This window comes from Phoca vitulina, unplaced genomic scaffold, assembly GCF_004348235.1.
Source record: "Phoca vitulina isolate PV1807 unplaced genomic scaffold, GSC_HSeal_1.0 scaffold36, whole genome shotgun sequence".
Taxonomy (NCBI): domain Eukaryota; kingdom Metazoa; phylum Chordata; class Mammalia; order Carnivora; family Phocidae; genus Phoca; species Phoca vitulina.
In genome coordinates, this window is record NW_022589739.1 from 16911712 (window position 1) to 16932465 (window position 20754).

A 20754-nucleotide genomic window follows, 5' to 3' on the forward strand; every position below is an offset into this window, starting at 1 on the left:
TTGAAGCATTTAAAATCATCTGAAAAAATTTACTTTTAAAACTAAGAGAAAGGAAATATGGATTAAATTAAGCAGTGATTAATAATAGTTAAATTTGGAAAAGTTGCCATTTTATTCCCTGGTGCTTTTAATTTGAAAAATCTGTCACTAATTACATATTTATAAATGTAGCTAATAATTTTAGTTTCTTCTCGTGCTTGGCTGTTTTAAGGTTTTTTTTTTTTTTTTTTTAAATGATTTAGTTATGTTCTTAATTATCCTTATAAGAAATCTGGCTTTCGGGACCACAAAGCTATTTATGAAGTACTGCATTCCATCTGATAATGGCAGAAGGAAATAAACAACTTCCTGATTTCTGACTGTTCAATGATCACCTTATATAAGAACAAAACCACCAAGCATGAAAAAAAGCATGTTGAACGGTAACAGATTGGAAATGAAGAGAAGGGGCTGAAGACTATGTTCAAAGGACATAGTCTACACTTGATAAATGCTGGCAGAGGGAGGGAGGAAGATAGGGTGGGAAGAGGAAGAGGGGAAAATAGGGGATTCCAAAAAGAGACTGTATACAAAGTAATCCTGAGATGAGGAGAAGCTAAGGAGCTTGGTGGGAGTGCAGATTTTATGCAAGTAAGGCAATACCTGCCAAGAGAAGTGTGGTCAAACTCTTACCTCAACCCATTGTGGAACAACCTCTTGTAGTCAACATTTATTCTACTGATATTTTCTTTTGTAAGACGTTCAATGGAAAATAACCGGCCCACTTGCTGAAAACCAGGAGCTGCGTTTCTGACATACTGCCTATCGAAATTTGGCAACCAAAAAATCTGTAAGGTGAAAAAGGAAGTCTTTCAGTGGATAATCAGCTCTCCAGGTACAAAGAGCCCCATGTAGAATAAATGGAGCCTCATTCCAGCATTGGTAACAGTCTATAGGTAGTGGAGAGAGATTCTAGTTCTTGGTGAAAGTGAACTTGGCTTAATACCGTTTAATGAACTCTTATAATGGGGCCATTCAGCAAGGTTGTTCTGGAGCTGAGATTTCTCAGAGTTAACATGCTGAGTCAAAGGCCCATTGTGTTCAGATAGCCTCACACTAGCCAAAGTGGATGAGGAGTTGGTAGGTGTGGATGAAAGGTGGGAATCATATTTCTTCTGGTTGATGACACTAAAAATCATCTTTGAAAGGGGTCACTTCCTGTCAATGGGGAATACTTTAATGATTCATCTGTGGAAATAGTTCCGTTTGCAAGAAAACACATATTTGTTTCACTGAGCACTCTACCACATTCTGAGAACTTAAGAGATTTGGAATGATAGCTCAAGTGCAGAGAATTGCTTCTGAAAAACATGAACAAATCTCTGCTCAAATAAGAACCAGCTGTTTCTTCTGTATCATTAATTAAAGCCAAATCCTCAAAGCTTCAGTGTTGCCCAAGCCCCTTCTAATAGTTCTATTCTAGTGATGGTGTAGGTCACATCACATAATCATTACACACATGCCTTTTTAACAGAGTGCTGTAACTTCATTTGGTTTGGAGTAGCAAACAGCTGCCATGTTTTCCCCCACTGGGGAAAATTTAACTGGGTCATTCTTAGATTGCCATATGTAGCTATCTAAGTAATAACCTCCATTTCTACAGATAGTAAAATTATTTGGGCATGTCAGGGAAGATCTACAGGGTAGGTCAAGTTCAACTGCTATGCTCCTGGGACATGCTACCCACCTCCCAAACTCTACCATAAATAATGAGGTAGACATACCAGATGTTGCTCAATTTTAGAGTCAAGGATCACGCTTACTACATGACGAATAAATGTGTTTCTGAGAGGATGTTTTTGTGGAGGGGCATTAAGATCAAATATCACAAATTTTTTTTCCTTCTGTGCAAGTTCCAATAAATCGGTTAGTTTTGGAATCGTCTGATTTTCTGCTTTTTCACGATCAGCCTTTGATAGGGGTTTCATTTTGTAAAATGGTTTCAACTAAAAACAAATACATCAAAGAATACATTGGCTCCTATCAAAAGCAATTTCCAATTTTCCTGCTCTATAGCCCCACACCCAGACCTACCTCCATTTTGCTCCATTATCATTCAACCCACCAGACCCTCTGAAATACTGGTCCTGAGATAAGAGTTGCCAAGGAGAGAAATTAAATGTAATCTTCATAGGTAATTATGGCATTTGGAATGATTTCTTCTATACTGTAGAACATGTGTTTGCACTGAAGGTCCTTCATATTTTTGTCTTGACCTTCCTTTTCAGCTTTTTTTCCACAACTTGAGGTAATAAAATCTCTTTTTATAAAAGTCACACTGGCTTCCCACATTTGCTCTCACTATTCTAGTTTTATGCAATGGAAAGAAAATAGGTTTTGGCTTCAGATTAAATTGGATTCAATCCCAGCTCTATCACTCATTGGCTTTCCTTGACGAATCCACCTGTTAAAATCTTTTTTTTTTTTTTAAAGATTTATTTATCTGAGAGAGAGAGAGAAAGCACAAGCAGAGGGAAGAGGCAGAGGGAGAGAGAGAAACAGACTCCCCACTGAGCAGGGAGTCAGACTCGAGACTTGATCCCAGGACCCTGGGATCATGACCTGAACCAAAGGCAGACACTTAACTGACTGAGCCACCCAGGCACCCCTCCACCTTCCTAAACCTACAAAGCCCAGCTTAAATGTTACCTCCTTCGTGAAGCCTTCCTTAAATATTCCTGAACTAAAAAGACTTTGATGGTATTAAACTGCAAAGGCTCATTTTTATGCCTCAGTTGTATGTTTCATTCTGCTTTCTACTTGTTTATGTCTTAGACCAGATTCAAGTCCTGGTTTCATATGTGTCTTGCTGTGTAACCTTGGTAAAACCATTTAAATTCTCAGAGTCTTCATTGCCCAAACTATAAAATGGGGGAGGAGAGAAGTAATCTATGTATTTCTCAGGATTATTTTGAATATTAAATACGATAAAATATTTACAGCATCTACAAGCATGTCTAGTACATGGAAAAGTGCAGAATTCACAATAGTTCCCTCACTCCCTACTGACTGTACTGGATTGTACCTCCCTTATGGCAGGAACTGTCATATTTTCTTTGCAATACACAGCATTTCATTTTACACATGAGTCCATACGTATATTAGCTATATTAAATTTAATAGAGGACTACTTTTATAATCATTTGCCCATTTTAGATCATTTGTAGGTGAAGTCAGTGATAAAAGGCTACTTCTAAGAAGGAAACAGGACATGGGTCCTTTTCTCAAGAGGCAAGTAATCTCTTTTTCCTACAGAACTTTCTTTGTTCTCATTCTTACCCTATTTCCTCCCCTTCCCCTGACCTCCTTCTTCTCAGCAAAGAAATTATCATCTTGTACAGTATCCTCATGCTAGAACAGGAGTCAGGCCATAGAAATCAAGTTAAACCATGGTCTAGATCTGAGTTGAGGTCTATTATTAAGGGTTTTCTTAATCCTCAGGAAAAGAGAACATGTGCTTCAAAATTTAATATATTGTTAGATTCTACCATATCTAGACCAACTGATTCACTTAATTATTAGACCTTCATGTGGGGAAAATTATTAAAAGAATGGGAAAGACCAAGACAGAACTCAAATAACTCAGCTGTGCATAATTTTAAAAATGTCCCTGAATGGGCAAAAAGAATAGGAAATGCACTGTACAAGGACATTTATAAAGCCTTTCCTTTACGGATAAATTAAACAAGAGGAGAATTTAAAACTAGATTCCAGTATTTGGGGTTTAAATAGTATTATGGGGTAGCTTTAAATAATATTATGGGATAGTTCTAACAGCAGAAGTACATTGAGCCTTTTCTGGGGGAGGGGTATATAAAATAGGGGACTTAGTGGAAAAAAAAAAACAAACTGGAATGGGACACAGCCAGTTTAGACTATCTCCAACATATGGTTGAACATTTTCAAAAAAGCCCTAGGAAGTAACAAGCTAGAAATGAAAACAAACTTCTGGTTCTCCACATGAAACACCTGGTTCCTCAAATAAAAACAACACTAAAAAGTCCTCAGTTCTCTATGCTTATGCTTAGAGAAATTACAAGTAGGACAACCCAATGCATCATATTGGTAAGAAATACAACAATTTTCCAAAATCTGCCCAATAATGCCACTTAGAGGGAAACATTAGCACTGAGCATACAGTTCTGAAGAGAACCATCTGTAAATATAGACGAACAACAACACAACTTCCTGTTGATACAGGTGCCACTACCTTTACTATGAATTCTACTACCATGAAAAGTCAGATCGTTCAAAGTACTAAAACCACTGAAGTAGTGGGAATTTCTAACAATCTTAAATCCTTTTCCACATCCCAACCTGTAACTGTTATTTTTGTCAGAAGAACACTCCTTTCTTCTCTATGGCACTTTCCTATAAATTTCATCATTAGGAATCTATTCTGCAAAAAAGATCCCCCAAAAGAAATATACCACAGACAAAATATTTTCAGGAGTTGCAGAAAATTCTACTACACATTACCAAATTATGGCTATGGACATTAGTATATTTGATTCAAACAACAATCAAATAATTGGCCATGGTACCAGAACCACTGGGAAAAGAGAGAATAATTGGGAGTCAAACCCGTAAGGGTTCAGACTGACTCTGTTGACACCATTGCCTAAAAACCTCTTAATGCTGAAGTTAAGGAAGATCTAAGCCAACTGTAACAGACTTTTGATACAACAAGGATTAATTATCCCTCACATTAGTCCAAGCAAAATGTCTGTTTAAAAAAAAAAAAACAACCCAAAACTGTGATGGTAGAGGATACCAATTCATCTAACATCTGTAAGCTATTTACCAAAGAGTTATATCTCGTTTTCTAGTATTGCCTAACCTAAATGTATTCTCTTTGGCCCTATCTTTATTTCTTTCATGTTTTAGCTGATGAAGATAGCCAATATTCACTGCCTTCACCAAGGAACAATCAACAATTTACCTGGAAAGTTATGCTTCAGACATTTACTGAAGCCCCCATCCTACTTATCTCAAATCTTAAACCAAGATCATAAGGATATACAGTAATGCATCTTGAAATTGTAAGATCAACTATATATTCATAGAGCTTCTAAAAAGAAATTATAGCTCTACAAAATAACAACTCATTATCCAGGGTTCAGCAAACTTATTCTGTGAAGGGCCAGATACTAAATATTTTTGACTCTGTGAGACATACAGTCTCTGCCACAACTACTCAACTCTGCTATTATGCTGTAAAAACAGCAACAGACAATTCATAAGCGAATAAGCATGGCTATATACCAATAAAATTTTATTTATTGACCCAGAAATTTGAGTTTTATATCATTTTTACAGATCATGGTATTATTTTTCTTTCGATTTTTTCAACCATGTAGGAATGTAAAAAACCACTTTTACTAGCTCACAGGCTGTATAAAAATAGCCAGTGGCTGGATTTGGACAGCAAGCCACCGTTTGCCAAAACTTGATCTAGGCCATGATATATTGGTTGTGGAAGGATATAATCTAATGAGAGATTACAAATTATCCAGAATTATCCAAGGCCAAACACTAAGGACAACGAAATAATTTCTGGAATTAGTTGGATGTTGTAGAGTATACACAGCAAGCTCTTTTGAAATAGGCCTCTGTATGATTTAACTTAATCAAACATCTTGGGAACCATTCTCACAAAACACAGAAACCAAAAACACCTTCAGTAATCTCAAAATATTTCTTCAACAATCATCTTTGCTGATCTTCCAAATCATAATAAACCTTTCTTTGACTGAAAGTACACAAAAGGGGAGGCCATGGTCTAAAAGTATTAACTCAACAACCTGGCACACATCAAAGACTCATTGCCTATTAACGCCTATTCCTTGATCCAGTAGCAAGGCTCTTTATCTTTGCCTCAGAAGAAAATGCAAACTGATGCAGCCACTCTAGAGAACAGTTTGGAGGCTCCTCAAAAAGTTGAAAATAGAACTACCCTACAATCCAGCAACTGCACTACTAGGTATTTACCCAAAGGATCCAAAATACACATTCAAAGGGTTACATGCACCCAGATGTTTAAAGCAGCATTATCAACAATTGCCAAACTATGGAGCAAGCCCAAATGTCCATCGACTGATGAATGGATAAAAGAGGTCACACACACACACACACACACACACACTGGAATATTACTCAGCCATCAAAAGAATGAAATCTTGCCATTTGCAACAACATGGATGGAGCTAGAGTGTATTATGTTAAGCGAAGTAAGTCAGTCAGATAAAGACAAATACCATATGATCTCACTGATATGTGGAATTTAAGAAAGAAAACAGATGAACATATGGGAAGGGGAAAAGTAAAAAAAGGAGAGAGGGAAACAAGCCATAAGAGACTTTTAACTATAGAGAACAAACTGAGGGTTGATGGAGGGAGGTGGGTGGAGGATGGGCTAGATGGATGATGGGTATTAAGGAGCACACTTGTTATGATGAGCACTGGGTGTTGTATGTAAGTGATGGATTATTGAATTCTACTCCAGAAACCAATATTGCACTGTATGTTAACTAACAAAATTTTTTTAAAAAGAGGCGAAACATACCTAACCATTATGGAAAACCACCAATTTTAAAAGGTAGACAGAAACACAAGGAGAAAGAAATAACAGAGATACAAAATAACCAGAAAGCAAAAGATAAAATAGTAGTGGTAAGTCCTTACATATTAGTTATCACCCTAAATGTAAACGGACTGAACTCACCAATCAACAGAGAGAGGCTGGATGGATGAAAAAACAACACCCAAATATATGCTGCCTTTAGGAGACTCATTTCAGCTATAAAGACACAAATAGGCTTAAAGTGATGGGGTAGAAGATGACACTCCAAGCAAATAACCAAAAGAAAGCATGTGTAGCTATACTTATATCAGACAAAATAGACTTTAAGCCATAAATGTTAACAAGAGACAGAGAAGGTCATTATATAACGTTAAAGGGGTCAATATATCAAGAACACAAAACAGGGGTTCCTGGGTGGCTCAGTTGGTTAAGCATCTGCCTTCGGCTCAGGTCATGATCCCAGGGTCCTGGGATCGAGCCCCACATCAGGCTCTGATCTCTTGCTCTCTCTCTCCCTGTCAAATAAATAAATAAATAAATAAATAAATAAATAAATAAATAAATCTTTAAAAAAAAACAAAAAACAATCATAAATATGTATGTTCCCAACACTTGAGCACTATTTTTTAAATTCTAGTATACTTAACATACAGTATTATATTAGTGTCAGTCGTACAATATAGTGATTCAACAATTCTATATATTACTCAGTGCTCATCATGGTAAGTGTACTCTTAATCCCTATCACCTATTTCACCCATTCCCCCAACCAACCTCCCCTCTGGTAACCATCTGTTTGATCTCAATAGTTAAGAGGCTCTTTTTTTGGTCTCCTTTTCTCTTTGTTTGAAATCATATGGTATTTGTCTTTCTCTGACTGGTTGATTTCACTTAGCATTAAACCCTCTAGATCCATCATTGGCAAAATTTCATTCTTTTTTATAGCTGAGTAACATTCCATTGGGTGTGTGTGTGTGTGTGTGTGTGTGTACCCACACACCATGGCTTCTTTATCCAATTATCTATCAATGGACTTAGGTTGCGTCCATAATTTGGCTGTTGTAAATAATGCTGCAATAAATATAAGGGTGCATATACCTTTTCACATTAGTGTTTCTGTATTCTTTGGGTAAATGCCTAGTAGTGGAATTACTGAATCATATGGCAATTCTATTGTTAAGTTTTTAAGGAACTTCCATGCTGTTTTCCACAATGGCTGTACCAGTTTGCATTCCCACCAACTGTGCATGGGGGTTCCTTCTTCTCTACATCCTCACCAACACTTGTATCTTGTGTTTTTTATTTTAGACATTCTGATAGGTGTGAGGTGATATCTCATGTGGTTTTGATTTGCATTTTCCTGATGATTAGTGATGTTGAGCATTTTTTCCTGTGCCTCTTGGCCATCTGGAGGTCTTCCTTGGAGAAATGTCTTCTGCCCATTTTTTAATTGGATTATTTCTTTTTTTGGTGTTGAGTTGTGTAAGTTCTTTATATATTTTGCATAGTAGCCTTTTATCAGATATGTCACTTGTAAATAACTTCTCCCATTCAGTAGGCTGCCTTTTAGTTTTGTTGACTGTTTCCTTTGCTGTGCAGAAGCTTTTTATTTTGATGTAGCCCCAATAGTTTATTTTTGCTTTTATTTTCCTTGCCTTAGGAGACTATCTAGAAAAATGTTGCTATGACCAATGTCTCTCTTCTAGGATTTTTATGTTTCAGGTCTCACATTTAGGTCCTTAATCCATTTTGAGTTCATTTTTATGTATGATGTAAGAATATGATCCAGTTTCATTCTTTTGCATGTAGCTGTCCAGTTTTCCCAACACCATTTGTTGAAGAGACTGTCTTCTTTCCCATTGCATACTTTTTCCTTTCTCGAAGATTAATTGACCATATAATTGTGGGTTTATTTCTGGGCTTGCTATTCTATTCCATTGATCTGTGTGTCTATTTCTGTGCCAGTACCATACTGTTTTGATTACTATAGCTTTGTAGTATATCTTGAAATCTGGGATTCTGATACATTGTTTTGTTTTTCTTTTTCAAGATTGCTTTGCTTATTTGGGTTTTTTTGTGGTTGCATATAAGTTTTAGGATTGTTTGTTCTAGTTTTGTGAAAAATGCTATTGGTATTTTGATAGGGGTGCATTAAATGTGTAGATTGCTTTGGTTAGGATAGACATTTTAACAATGTATGTTCTTCCACTCCATGAGCATGGAATTCTTTCCATTTGTGTCCTCTTCCATTTCTTTCATCAATGTTTTATAGTTTTCAGAGTATGAGTCTTTCACCTCCTTGGTTAAGTTTATTCCTAGGTATTTTATTCTTTTTGATGAATTATAAATAGGACTGTTTTCTTAATTTTTCTTTCTGCTACTTCATTATTAGTGTATAGAGATACAATGGATTTCTGTATATTGATTTTGTATCCTGCAACCTTACTGAATTCACTCAGTAGCTCTAGTAGCTTTTTGGTGGAGTCTTTAGCATTTTCTATATTCAGTATCATGTCATCTGCAAATTGTGACAGTTCTACTTCTTCCTTTCCTATTCTGATGTCTTTCTTTCAGATGTCTTCCTTCCTTCCTTCCTTCCTCTCTTTCCTCCCTCCCTCCCTTTCTCTTTGTCCTTCCTTCCTTCCTCCCTCCCTCCCACCCTCCCTCCCTTTCTTCCTTCCTTCTTTGTCACTGAAGCTAGGACTTCTAGTACTACGTTGAATATAAGTGATGAGAATGGACATCCTTGTCTTGCTTCTGGTCTTAGAGGAAAAACTCTCAGTTTTTCACCATTAAGTATGACGTTTGCTGTGGGTTTTCACAGATGACCTTTATTATGTTGAGGTATGTTCTCTCTAAACCTACTTTTGTTGAGGGCTTTTATCATGAATGGATGTTTTACTTTGTCAAATCCTTTTTCTGCACCTATTGAAATGATCATAGGGTTTTTATTCATTCTTTTGCTGATGTGATGTATCATGTTGATTGACTTGCAAATACTGAACCACCCTTGCATACCAGGAACAAATCAGACTTGATTGTGGTGAATTATTTTTTTTAACGTATTGTTGGATTCAGTTTGCTAACATTTTGTTGAGCAGTTTTGCATTTGTGTTCATCAGAGATATTGGCCGGTAGTTCTTTTTGTTTGTTTGTTTCTTTTTTCTTTTTTTTTTTTTTTGTAGTGTCCTCATCTGGTTTTGGTATGAGGGTAATGCTGGCATCACATAATGAATTTGGAAGCTTTCCTTCCTCTTCTGTTTTTTGGAATATTTTGAGAAGAATAGGTATTAAGTCTTCTTTAAATGTTTGGTAGAATTCACCTGTGAAGCCATCTGGTCTTGGACTTTTGTTGTTGGAAATTTTTTGATTACTGATTCAATTTCATTCCTGGGAATTGATCTGTTCAAATTTTCTACTTCTTCCTGATTCCGTTTTAGTAGGTGATATGTTTCTAGGAATTTATCCATTTCTTCTAGGTTGTCCAATTTGTTGGCATATAATTTTTTATAATATTCTTATAATTCTTTGTATTTTATGCTGTTGGTTATTTCTCCTTTTTAATTTCTGAGTTTGTTAATTCTTTTGCTTTTTGATGAGTCCAACTAAAGGTTTTTCAATTTTGTTGCTCTTTTCAAAGAACCAGCTCCTGGTTTCATTTATCTGTTCTACTGTTCTTTAGTTTCTGTTTATTTCTGCTCTGATATCTATTCTTTTTTTCCTTCTACTGGTTTTAGGCTCTGTTCTTCTTTTTCTAGCTCCTTTAGGTATAAGGCTAGGTTGTTGATTGGAGATTTTTCTTCTTGCAGTAGGCTTGTATTGCTACAAACTTGTTAGAATCACTTTTGCTGCATCCCAAAGATTTTGGATTGTTGTGTTTTCATTTTCATCTGTTTCCATGTATTTCTTGATTTCCTCTTTGATTTCTTTGTTGACCCTTTGTTTACTAGCATGTTACTTAATCTCCATGTATTTGTGTTCTTTCCAGATTTTTTCTTATGGTTGATTTCTAGTTTTACAGTATTGTGGTCAGAAAAGATGCATGGTATGACTTCAATCTTTTTTAATTTGTTGGGGCTTTTTTGGCCAAATATGTGATCTATTCTGGAGACTGTTCCATGTGCAATTGAGAAGAATGTGTATTCTCCTGTTCTGGGATGGAATGTTCTGAATATTATGCTAGATCCGTCTGATCCAATATGTCATTCAAAGGCACTATTTCCTTGTCAATTTTGTTTAGATAATATATCCATTGATGTAAGTGGGTGTTAAAGTCCTCTACTATTACTGAATTACTATTGATTAGTTCCTTTATGTTTGTTATTAGCAGCTTTATGTATTTCATTGCTCCCATGTTAAGTGCATAAATATTTACAATTGTTATATCTTCTTGTTGGATTGTTCCCTTTATGATTATATAGTGTCCTTCTTTGTCTCTTGTTATGATCTTGTTTTAAAGTCAGTTTTGTCTGATATAAGTACTGTGATTTTTTAAGATTTTACTTATTTATTGGGGGGGAAGGGAGAGAGAGAGCAGAGGGAGACGGAGAAGCAGACTCCCTGTTGAGCAGGGGGCCCGACATGGGGCTCAATCCCAGGAGCCTGAGATCATGACCTGAGCCGAAGGCAGCCACTTAACCGACTGAGCCACGCAGGTGCCCCTGATATAAGTATTGTTAACCCAGCTATCTTTTCACATCTATTTGCATGATAAATGTTTCTCCACCTCCTCACCTTCAATCTGCATGTGTCTTTAGGTCTGAAATGAGTCTCTTGTAGACAGCATATAGATGGGTCTTGCCTTTTTATCCATTCTGTCACACTGTCTTTTGATTGCAGCATTTAGTCCATTTACATTCAAAGTAATTATTGATAGGTATGTACTTACTGCTATTTTTTTAGTATTTTTTTTATTTTTATTTTTTTTATTATGTTATGTTAGTCACCACACAGTAAATCATTAGTTTTTGATGTAGTGTTCCACGATTCATTGTTTTCATGTAACACCCAGTGCTCCATGCAATATGTGCCCTCCTTAATACCCATCACCGGGCTAACCCCCACCCCCCCGCAAAACCCTCAGTTTGTTTCTCAGAGTCCATAGTCTCTCATGGTTTGTCTCCCCCTCCGATTTCCCCCCCTTCATTTTTCCCTTCCTTCTCCTAATGTCCTCCGTGCTATTCCTTATGTTCCACAAATAACTGAAACCATATGATAATTGACTTTCTCTGCTTGACTTATTTCACTTAGCATAATCTCCAGTCCCATCCACGTTGATGTAAAAGTTGGGTATTCATCCTTTCTGATGGCTGAGTAATATTCCATTGTATATATGGGCCACATCTTCTTTATCCATTCGTCTGTTGAAGGGCATCTCAGCTCTTTCCACAGTTTGGCTATTGCGGACATTGCTGCTATGAACATTGGGGTGCATATGGCCCTTCTTTTCATTACATCTGTGTCTTTGGATAAATACCCAGTAGTACTTACTGCTATTTTAAAACCTATTCTCTTTTAACTTTTTCTCTGTTACACATGTGCAAAACATTCTTTGTATTTAGTATCTTGTTCTCACTGACCCCACAGAACTAAGGTAGAAATATTTTTTACTGAGTCTCTACTTTTCATGGCAATGCAGTCATTTGCATAAGTTCAATAAAAATCTGTCCTCCTTTTTACTGGGATATAATTTAACAAATTGTGTAATCAGGGCCAAATCTGGAGGATCATCTTTGAGAATACATTCCATTCACTCGATATGACAAGTCCCCAGTCTCCATTAAGGACACAGATATAATTGACATTTGAAAACCCATGCTTATAAGTCTTCCTCAGCAAACTGGTATCTGTTGTTGTACACTGTCCCAGCATCACAGGTAGTAAGAAAGATCACTGCCTAGCATGAAAAAAGAGGAATTTGCCCATGTTTGTAGGTATATAGGTGAAACCTGGTAGAGATTAATTTCTTATTTTGCAAATAATAGTGATAAAAAGAACTCTGGAGTGATAGGGACTATTAAAATTGAATTTTTTTATTCTATACATAATCTCCAGACAGAATCTAATTTGATAGACTAAGAAGTTGTTTAACACAATCTGGCTCTAGATTTGCTGATTATACAACAAGGAACCTATGGAAATTAATAAAGCCAAAATAACACAACATTGCACTGAGATGAACCTCTAAATACTCTATAGAAGTTAATTATGACTACAAAAGAAGACTGTTAAACTATTCAAACTTACAAATAAGGCAAAAAGTTGATTGTTGGACCATATAGTATCATGGTAGCACATTCTTTTTTTTTTTTTTTTTAAGATTTTATTTATTTATTTGACAGAGAGAGACACAGCGAGAGAGGGAACACAAGCAGGGGGAGTGGGAGAGGGAGAAGCAGGCTTCCCCGCAGAGCAGGGAGCCCGATGCGGGGCTTGATCCCAGGACTCTGGGATCATGACCTGAGCCAAAGGCAGATGCCCAACAACTGAGCAACCCAGGCGTCCCATGGTAGCACATTCTTTAACAAAACTGTGTAAGGGTCATCTGACTCTTAGGGGAAGGTAACTTTTTTTGAATTACTATTTACTATTGATTAGGGCAAAACTATGTAAAGTTAGATGTTAAGTTGTAGAAAACTGATAAAAATGGAAATGATTTCTGATCAGTACAGATGCAAATGATATTTTCTGATAGAGAAGATAACTCCAAAGGTATAGTTTTATTGTCATATAGTATCATATAGTAATGTAGTATATATTATATATATATATGTAATAGTATCTTAACAAAGTTTGTATCTAATCTAGCAATCTAATTTCAGCATTTCTTTGTTGCACTGACTATACACATGTTGGTTTCTCACTTTTCTTTTGAGTCGGTTTTGTCATCCTGATTTGTTCTTTCATTAATGTGCTAAATAAAACTTTTACTCATGCTCACTATCTAGTTGCAGGAGAATTATATATTTTTAGAAGATTTTCTTTATTTGGGAGAGAGAGAGCACAAGTGGGGGGGAGGAGCAGAGGGAGAGGGAGAAGCAGATTCTCAACTTAGCAGGGAACCTGATGTGGGGCTCGATCCCAGGACCCTGAGATCATGACCTGAGCCAAAGGCGGACGTTTAACAAACTGACCCACCCAGGCGCCCCTGCATGAGAATTATATTTTTATCATTTTGAGAATTATACTTTCACAAAAAGATATAAGAAATCTCTACAGAAATGTTGATTTTGCTGGAGAAACAGGAACTCAGCTGAACTTCCAGGAACAACTACCAGAACTGCTCTATTTTTATTTCATTATCAATCAGATTAACAATTTAATTTTCACCAATAATCTCAGGAATAAATATACTAACAAATAATGATCAACTCACCATCATCAATTCATAATTTTACACATCCAGTGAAGAATGACCAGAATAATCCTCACAAACAAAAACAATTCCTTTGCTATGAGAGAGTATCCAAACTTCCAAATCTTTAAAATCACATGCCAACACCACTTCAGCCATCCCTGACTGCACAGCATGCAAGCAAAGAAAACTCCACAATTAAACCTAAAAATAAAGCCCCCTAGGTAGCCATATTTGGAACGCCAGGTTTCAGGATACTTTTCAGTAGCCATAGTAATAGTATTAACTAAATACTGCAAGCATGCCACCTAAATATGCTAAAATAAAACTATTAATCCTTAAAAAATCCACCAAAATTTATTACAATAACATATCTAACCCTATCACTTACAATAAGATTTTATGAGTCATACATTATACATCAGACACAATATCAGCCTTTTCATCCGGAAGGCACATTTGCCAAAACATTAACTATGGCTGACTAACCCAATATATACATTCTAATGGAGCATCTCTAGTTTGTATGTGTCTGTTTATTCATGTATGATGAGACACAGAGAGAGCCTATGTACGCACAGAAACCTGGAATACCAGGTTTTCACAAATGGAAACAGTATTTATAGGCTATATACTCCTATAAGAACAAGTTTTCTAAGATACTGTAATTACAAATCTACTTTCAGCTATCTCTTATATTAACACTAGTTAATAGAATGAAATTAAAGCAGAGAAGTGCATTTTTTTTTAAAGATTTTATTTATTTATTTGACAGAGAGAGACACACAGCGAGAGAGGGAACATAAGCAGGGGGAGAGGGAGAGGGAGAAGCAGGCCTCCCGCTGAGCAGGGAGCCCGACACAGGGCTCGATCCCAGGATCCTGGGACCACGACCCGAGCCGAAGGCAGACGCTTAACGACTGAGCCACCCAGGCGCCCCGAGAAGTGCATTTTAACATAATGCTTTACTTAACACTATTTTTACACAAAAATGGATGAAATAAGTTCTCAGGGTTAATATCAAAATATAAATAAAATTCCATTCCGGCCCAAGTATACAATTAAAAATACCTTAAGACTTATTTTCCTAATTATAATTACCTGATAAGAGAACTGATACCCATACCACACTATCTCTGATGTTACAGGTGCTAGCAATGTGAATGCTTGCTGTCCTGTTGTGCTCGGATGTTTATTTTCAAAATTGAAGTCTCAAATGAGTGTATCTGATTGGTATAACCTAGGTCACGTGGATTCCCCCTAGACATATGATAAATTGGAATCTAAGTTGTTTTATTTTCTTTAATCTATCTTGGGAAGGCAGATTTAACTTTTATCGAATGCAAATGTGACCTTTGATTTTAGCCACTTTAAAATACTCAGGATAATTCTAAACTCTCTAACTTGTTATTTAAGCATTGCTATAATCTCCTCTCAACATGTTTTCCCAGGTTCTTCTCCAAATCTATCTCCCATTTCCTCCCTACCCACCTTTCTCTCCTTCCTTCCCTCCATTCTTCTCTTCCTCTTTCACACATGCATGCATGCACACCATATCCACTCTTGCTCCAGTATACTGTAATCTTTGAAATATACCACCATCATTGCCCATGGTTCCCATTAGTAATGATCTTCCCTCAGCTCAAATGATACGTTTGCATGAAGTATTCAACTCTCTCAAGTAGAACCATTCACTCTTGCCTCTAAATTACACTGTACACAGCAATGCTTTATATTTTACCACACCTTCATTGTCTCCTTCTTCCAGAATCCCCCATCTCCATCCCTGAGACTGAGTTAGAAGTTGCTCTTGTGTGCTCCTAAGCAACCTAAAATTAACTCTAGTTTAGCACTTATCACAGTGTATTGTAATTGTCTCTTCTAGCCTGTGAACTCCATTAGGGCTGAGTGTGTTTTATTCACCATTGTATTCCATGTGCCTAGTACCCAAGAGGTACTCAATAAATATTTATTGAATGATAAGAAGAGGAGGCTAGAATAAATATGTTTCCCAGTCTGCCTCATCTATGACTATGAGCTACTCAAAATGCCTAGGAAAATGCTGTCTACATGGTAGATACAATGAAAGTTAATGAAACGCTTTGATAAAAAGGAATTAAATGACAAAAGTAAGTTTACAAGTTCATCTTCAGAATTTCCACTGAATGTAGAAAGCAGCAATTAGACTGACTGCATTCCTGGAAAAGCCCTCCTGTCAGTGCTATAGTTCTGCTACCAAACTGGGATGAAATTCTGTGTATGCTTGCCTTTATTTCTAGGAGCAGCACATGACTTCATATAGAAGAGACATTTAATGCAGGTTTATTGAGTTGGGGAATGTGTCTTACCCGTGATTGTACAAACCATTTGCCTGCATTCAGAGTCGACAGGAAACTCCATTTGAAGAAGCTAGCATGTGTGAAGGAGGCATTTGGCAGGACCTCCCTAATATTGGTTGTTCTTCTCAGGTCATTGTCATGCATGAGAAAAGGCATCTGATCGTAACTGCAGGCAGAAGAGGAAAAGAAGAGGGAGAAAGGCTGAACTCAGCCACCTTGGCAGATAAGGTTCTCAGAAAGCCCATCAATGTCACAAGTCTTACTAGCGTTCCTTACTCCCTCCCAAATCTCAGAAACATAGTAAGTACTAGTCACTTACACTTTGATTTCAGTATTTTTATGCTCTAGAAGTCAGTATTTAGTGACATATAATAATCATATTAGTGATGGTGAAAAAGTAGCTTCCCTCTCTAGGGGCTTTCTGGCAGCAAGAAAACTGTAGGTACAGTAATAACCTGAGAGTAAGGTGAGTGGGGTAGGGATGGGGCAAAGCTCTGAGGTCCCAAAACCACACTAATCTCCCTGTTCTGACCCATTTCCCAGGTAGGTACCTGCCCTATTTCTGGCCCTAGACTCTTCATATCAGATGGTATCATTAGAAAAGTTCCTTGTTCTCTTATCTGTTATTTGCCTTGAAGTATCTCTGGTTTTATGAAAATCTCTCTTCCTTTCTCATTAAAATACCTGTGAAGAGAACTCTGTAATGGCCATGAGGGTGTAACAGAACTAAGACTTAGCCTCCTGCCCATAAACAACTAGAAAACTGGACAAAATAAGGAAGATAATTCTTTTCAGCCCAGTGGGGAACTGGGAGCACAATATGATTATCTCTGAGAAAAGGTAAACAGATGAAACTAGCTCTTCCATTACTCAGGCCTCCTTCTTGCTGGTGTATACTAGACTGTGGCACAGAGAGGGGGAACCTAAAATGGACCCAGCTAGCATGCTGATTTGAGTAGAAAGAGAACAGATTAAAGAGAGGTCAAGATAGCTAGAATTTGTGGGATAGAGTCTCACAAAGAATGGAGCTCTGAAGAAAAAAAAAAAAAAAAAAGAGGAGTTCCAGAGAAATATGCAGAGGTCCTTTGAGTGTATGGCTAAATATCAATTAGTATATGTGCAGAGTAAAACTATAAAGCTTGCAAAGAACAACTTGTAAGAAAAGAAAATTTACCAGAAAGTTCTAAGACAATGTGCAGAGCTCACACAGGGGTATGAATCTTTCAAGTTCCATGTAGCAAGAGCAGAGAGACTTCAGTAATTACAAAGGCATTCTTCAGAGATTCCAGAGGGCCATGCCCTAGAATGGGGATAATTTAGAACTAGAATGACTTTAGAGCCTCTATTAAAGAACTTAAAAACATCTTTCAAAGGATCAAACTAACTTTAAGTAACTTAACTGCTTGCTAGAAAAGTCCAAAATTCTTTAAAGGAATATAATAAAACATATCACCTAGCTTAAAATCACAATGTCCAGCATGTAACCCAAATTTACCAGACATGTGAAGAAGCAGGAAAGTGTAACCAGAACCAGAAGAAATTACTCAACAAAGACAAACTCAGAAATGAAAGAGATGATAGAATGAATCAACAAGGGTATTAAATCATATAAAACAAAAATACAGGTGTGTATTTAAATAATGTCAAGAAAACATGAACATAATAAAAACATAACTGTAAGACACAAAAAACAATGGAAATTCTAGAGCTGAAAAAATATAATAAATGAAAATTTCACTGGATGAACTTAACAACAGATTAGATATTACAGATCATGTACAGATCAGAGAATTTGAAGATACAGGAACAGAATCTATCCAAATGACCTGTAACACACTATTAGACAAGTAATATTTTATATATATATATATATGATTGGAGTCCTAAAAAGACAGGAGAAACAAAAAAAAATCTGAGGAAATGAAAGTAAAATATCTTAAAAATTTGATGATAATTACACAACAACAAATCCAAGAATCTCAATGAATACCAAGAAGGATAAATATAAGAGTACATATACACACACCACATTAAGGATTATTACATTCAAACTGGTGAAAAACACCCAAAAACTGATGAAGGAAAGGAAACTGTAAAGGTAGGCAGAGGGGGAAACAAAGGACATATTTAGAGAGAAATAAAGGTAAGCAAATAGCAGACTTCTCGTCAAAAAATATGATAAAAGATAAAAAGATAAAAGACAAAAAAATCAGTGAAACAACATATTTAAATGGTGAAGGAAAATAACTATCAACTCAAAATCTTTGAAAAAAGGAAAGAAAAGAGGATTCTGGAAAAATGGCAAAGTAGGAAGCACCAGGAATCTGTCTCTCAACTTAGACAACAACTGCACTGGCAGACTGTGTCTAATGTAATTATTTTGGAACTCTGGAGTATATTAAAAAGCTAGCAACTTCCAGAGGAAGACTTACATAAATTGGGGTTAATTTTGCTCAATTTCAGCTCTTAGCACATTAGCAGCTATCAACCCCCCACCCCAGCCACATGGCAAACAACTGTGTACAGTTCCAAAAGTAGCTTACACAGCAGCTGGTGAGAGCCAGGGTAGCACAAACAACCCTGTACTCCAAATATAGGGAACGTGTGTTCTGGTCACTGTTTGCTGCTTTTTGCCACAGAAGGACAGACAGAAAGGCAAGCAACCATTGTTGCACCTACTCCCACTGTTGCAAAGTCCTTCCTTTCAGGCTAAAGTGACTGCCAGGAAATTTAAAGAACTAGCACCCTTTTTACCCCTCTTCATTCTTCTTTTCCCAGACATTACAGGCTAGCACATTAGAAACAGCTGCATATATGGGGAAACTTAGAAAGTGACTGTGCATTCCCAAGGAAAGGATCAGAAAAACCTAAGACCTTGATTTTATGCCTCAGATTGACCCAAAGCACAGACATCCTAAGTGATGTAAAAATAACAACAACAAAAAACACAGCAAACCCTGAGGAAGGGGGAGAATCTGATTTCTAGTGTTACCACATTATTAGATTCAAATTTCCAGTTTTCAGTTAAAAAAATCACAAAGAAACATCTCACTACATTTATAGATGTGAAAGATACAAGAGCATTTAAGGTCTCTATAGTTACACATTTAATGTATTAAATTTATAAGAATTCCTTAAGTATTCTGAAAATATTTCAGACAACTGCAGTACCAAAACAATATATTAAATGCATAAATGCAATTTAAAACATCTAAATTAAATGGGATTAAGTATTATTCAAAAATGATGGTTAAAGGGGCGCCTAGGTGGCTCAGTTGGTTAAGCGACTGCCTTCGGCTCAGGTCATGATCTTGGAGTCCCAGGATCGAGTCCCGCTCGGGCTTCCTGCTCAGCAGGAAGTCTGCTTCTTCCTCTGACCCTCCCCCCTCTTATGTTCTCTCTCCCATTCTCTCTCTCTCTCTCTCAAATAAATAAATAAAATCTTAAAAAAAAAAAATGGTTAAAGAGGGCACGTGTTGTGATGAGCACTAGGTGTCATATGCAACTAATGAATCATTCAAAACTACATCAAAAACTAATGATGTACTGTATGGTGGCTAACTTAGCATAAAAAAAAGGAGGAAATTAGGACAACAGACACACACAGAGGGAGAAGACAGCCATCTGTAAGCCAAGAAGAGAGGCTTCAAAAGAAACCAACCCTACCATCACCTTGATCTTGGACTTCTAGACTCTAGAATCATGAGAAAATGAATTTCTGTTGTTTAAGCAAAAAAAAAAAAAATGATGGTTAAAACATTAGACTTATGGGGCGCCTAGGTGGCTGAGTTGGTTAAGCGTCTGACTCTTGATTTCAGCTCAGGTCATGATGTTGGGTCATAAGATTGAGCCTCTCATTGGGCTCCGTGCTGGGTGAGCAGCCTGATTAAGATTCTCTCTCCCCCCTGCCTCTCCCCCACCTCTCTAATAAAAAAAAATTTTTAAAAACCAGACTTATAGTTGCAGGATATAAAATCAATGTACAGAAATCCATTGTATCTCTATATACTAATAATGAAGTAGCAAAGAGAAGTTAAGAAAACAATCCCATTTACAATTGCACCAAAAAATATAAAATACCTAGGAATAAACTTAACCAAGGAGGTGAAAGACCCATACTTTGATTAAACACTGATGAAAGAAATGGAAGATGACACAAATGGAAAGAATTCTATGCTCATGGATTGGAAGAACAAATATTGTTAAAATGTCTATTCTACCCAAAGCAATCTACACATTTAATGCACCCCTATCAAAATACCAATAGCATTTTTCACAGAACTAGAACAAACAATCCTAAAATTTATATGCAACCACAAAAGACTCTTGCTTGTTCTTGCATGCATGCTCTATCAAATAAATCTTTTAAAAATTATATAAATTTATATATATATATATATATATATATATATTTATATATATATATATATATATATATA

The 20754-nt window shown here is 36.4% G+C and overlaps 1 protein-coding gene across 1 annotated transcript in view; it reads right to left on the reverse strand.

Moving 5' to 3' along the window:
* GDPD4 (glycerophosphodiester phosphodiesterase domain containing 4) overlaps window positions 1-20754 on the reverse strand; it is a 109581-nt gene that overhangs the window by 38541 nt on the left and 50286 nt on the right. Inside the window, exons 10-12 of the mRNA XM_032426872.1 lie at window positions 16325-16481; window positions 1764-1985; window positions 673-827 (exon numbers count right to left, since the gene is read on the reverse strand). Coding sequence (XP_032282763.1) covers window positions 673-827; window positions 1764-1985; window positions 16325-16481 — 534 coding nt within the window. The remainder of the gene's footprint in view (window positions 1-672; window positions 828-1763; window positions 1986-16324; window positions 16482-20754) is intronic.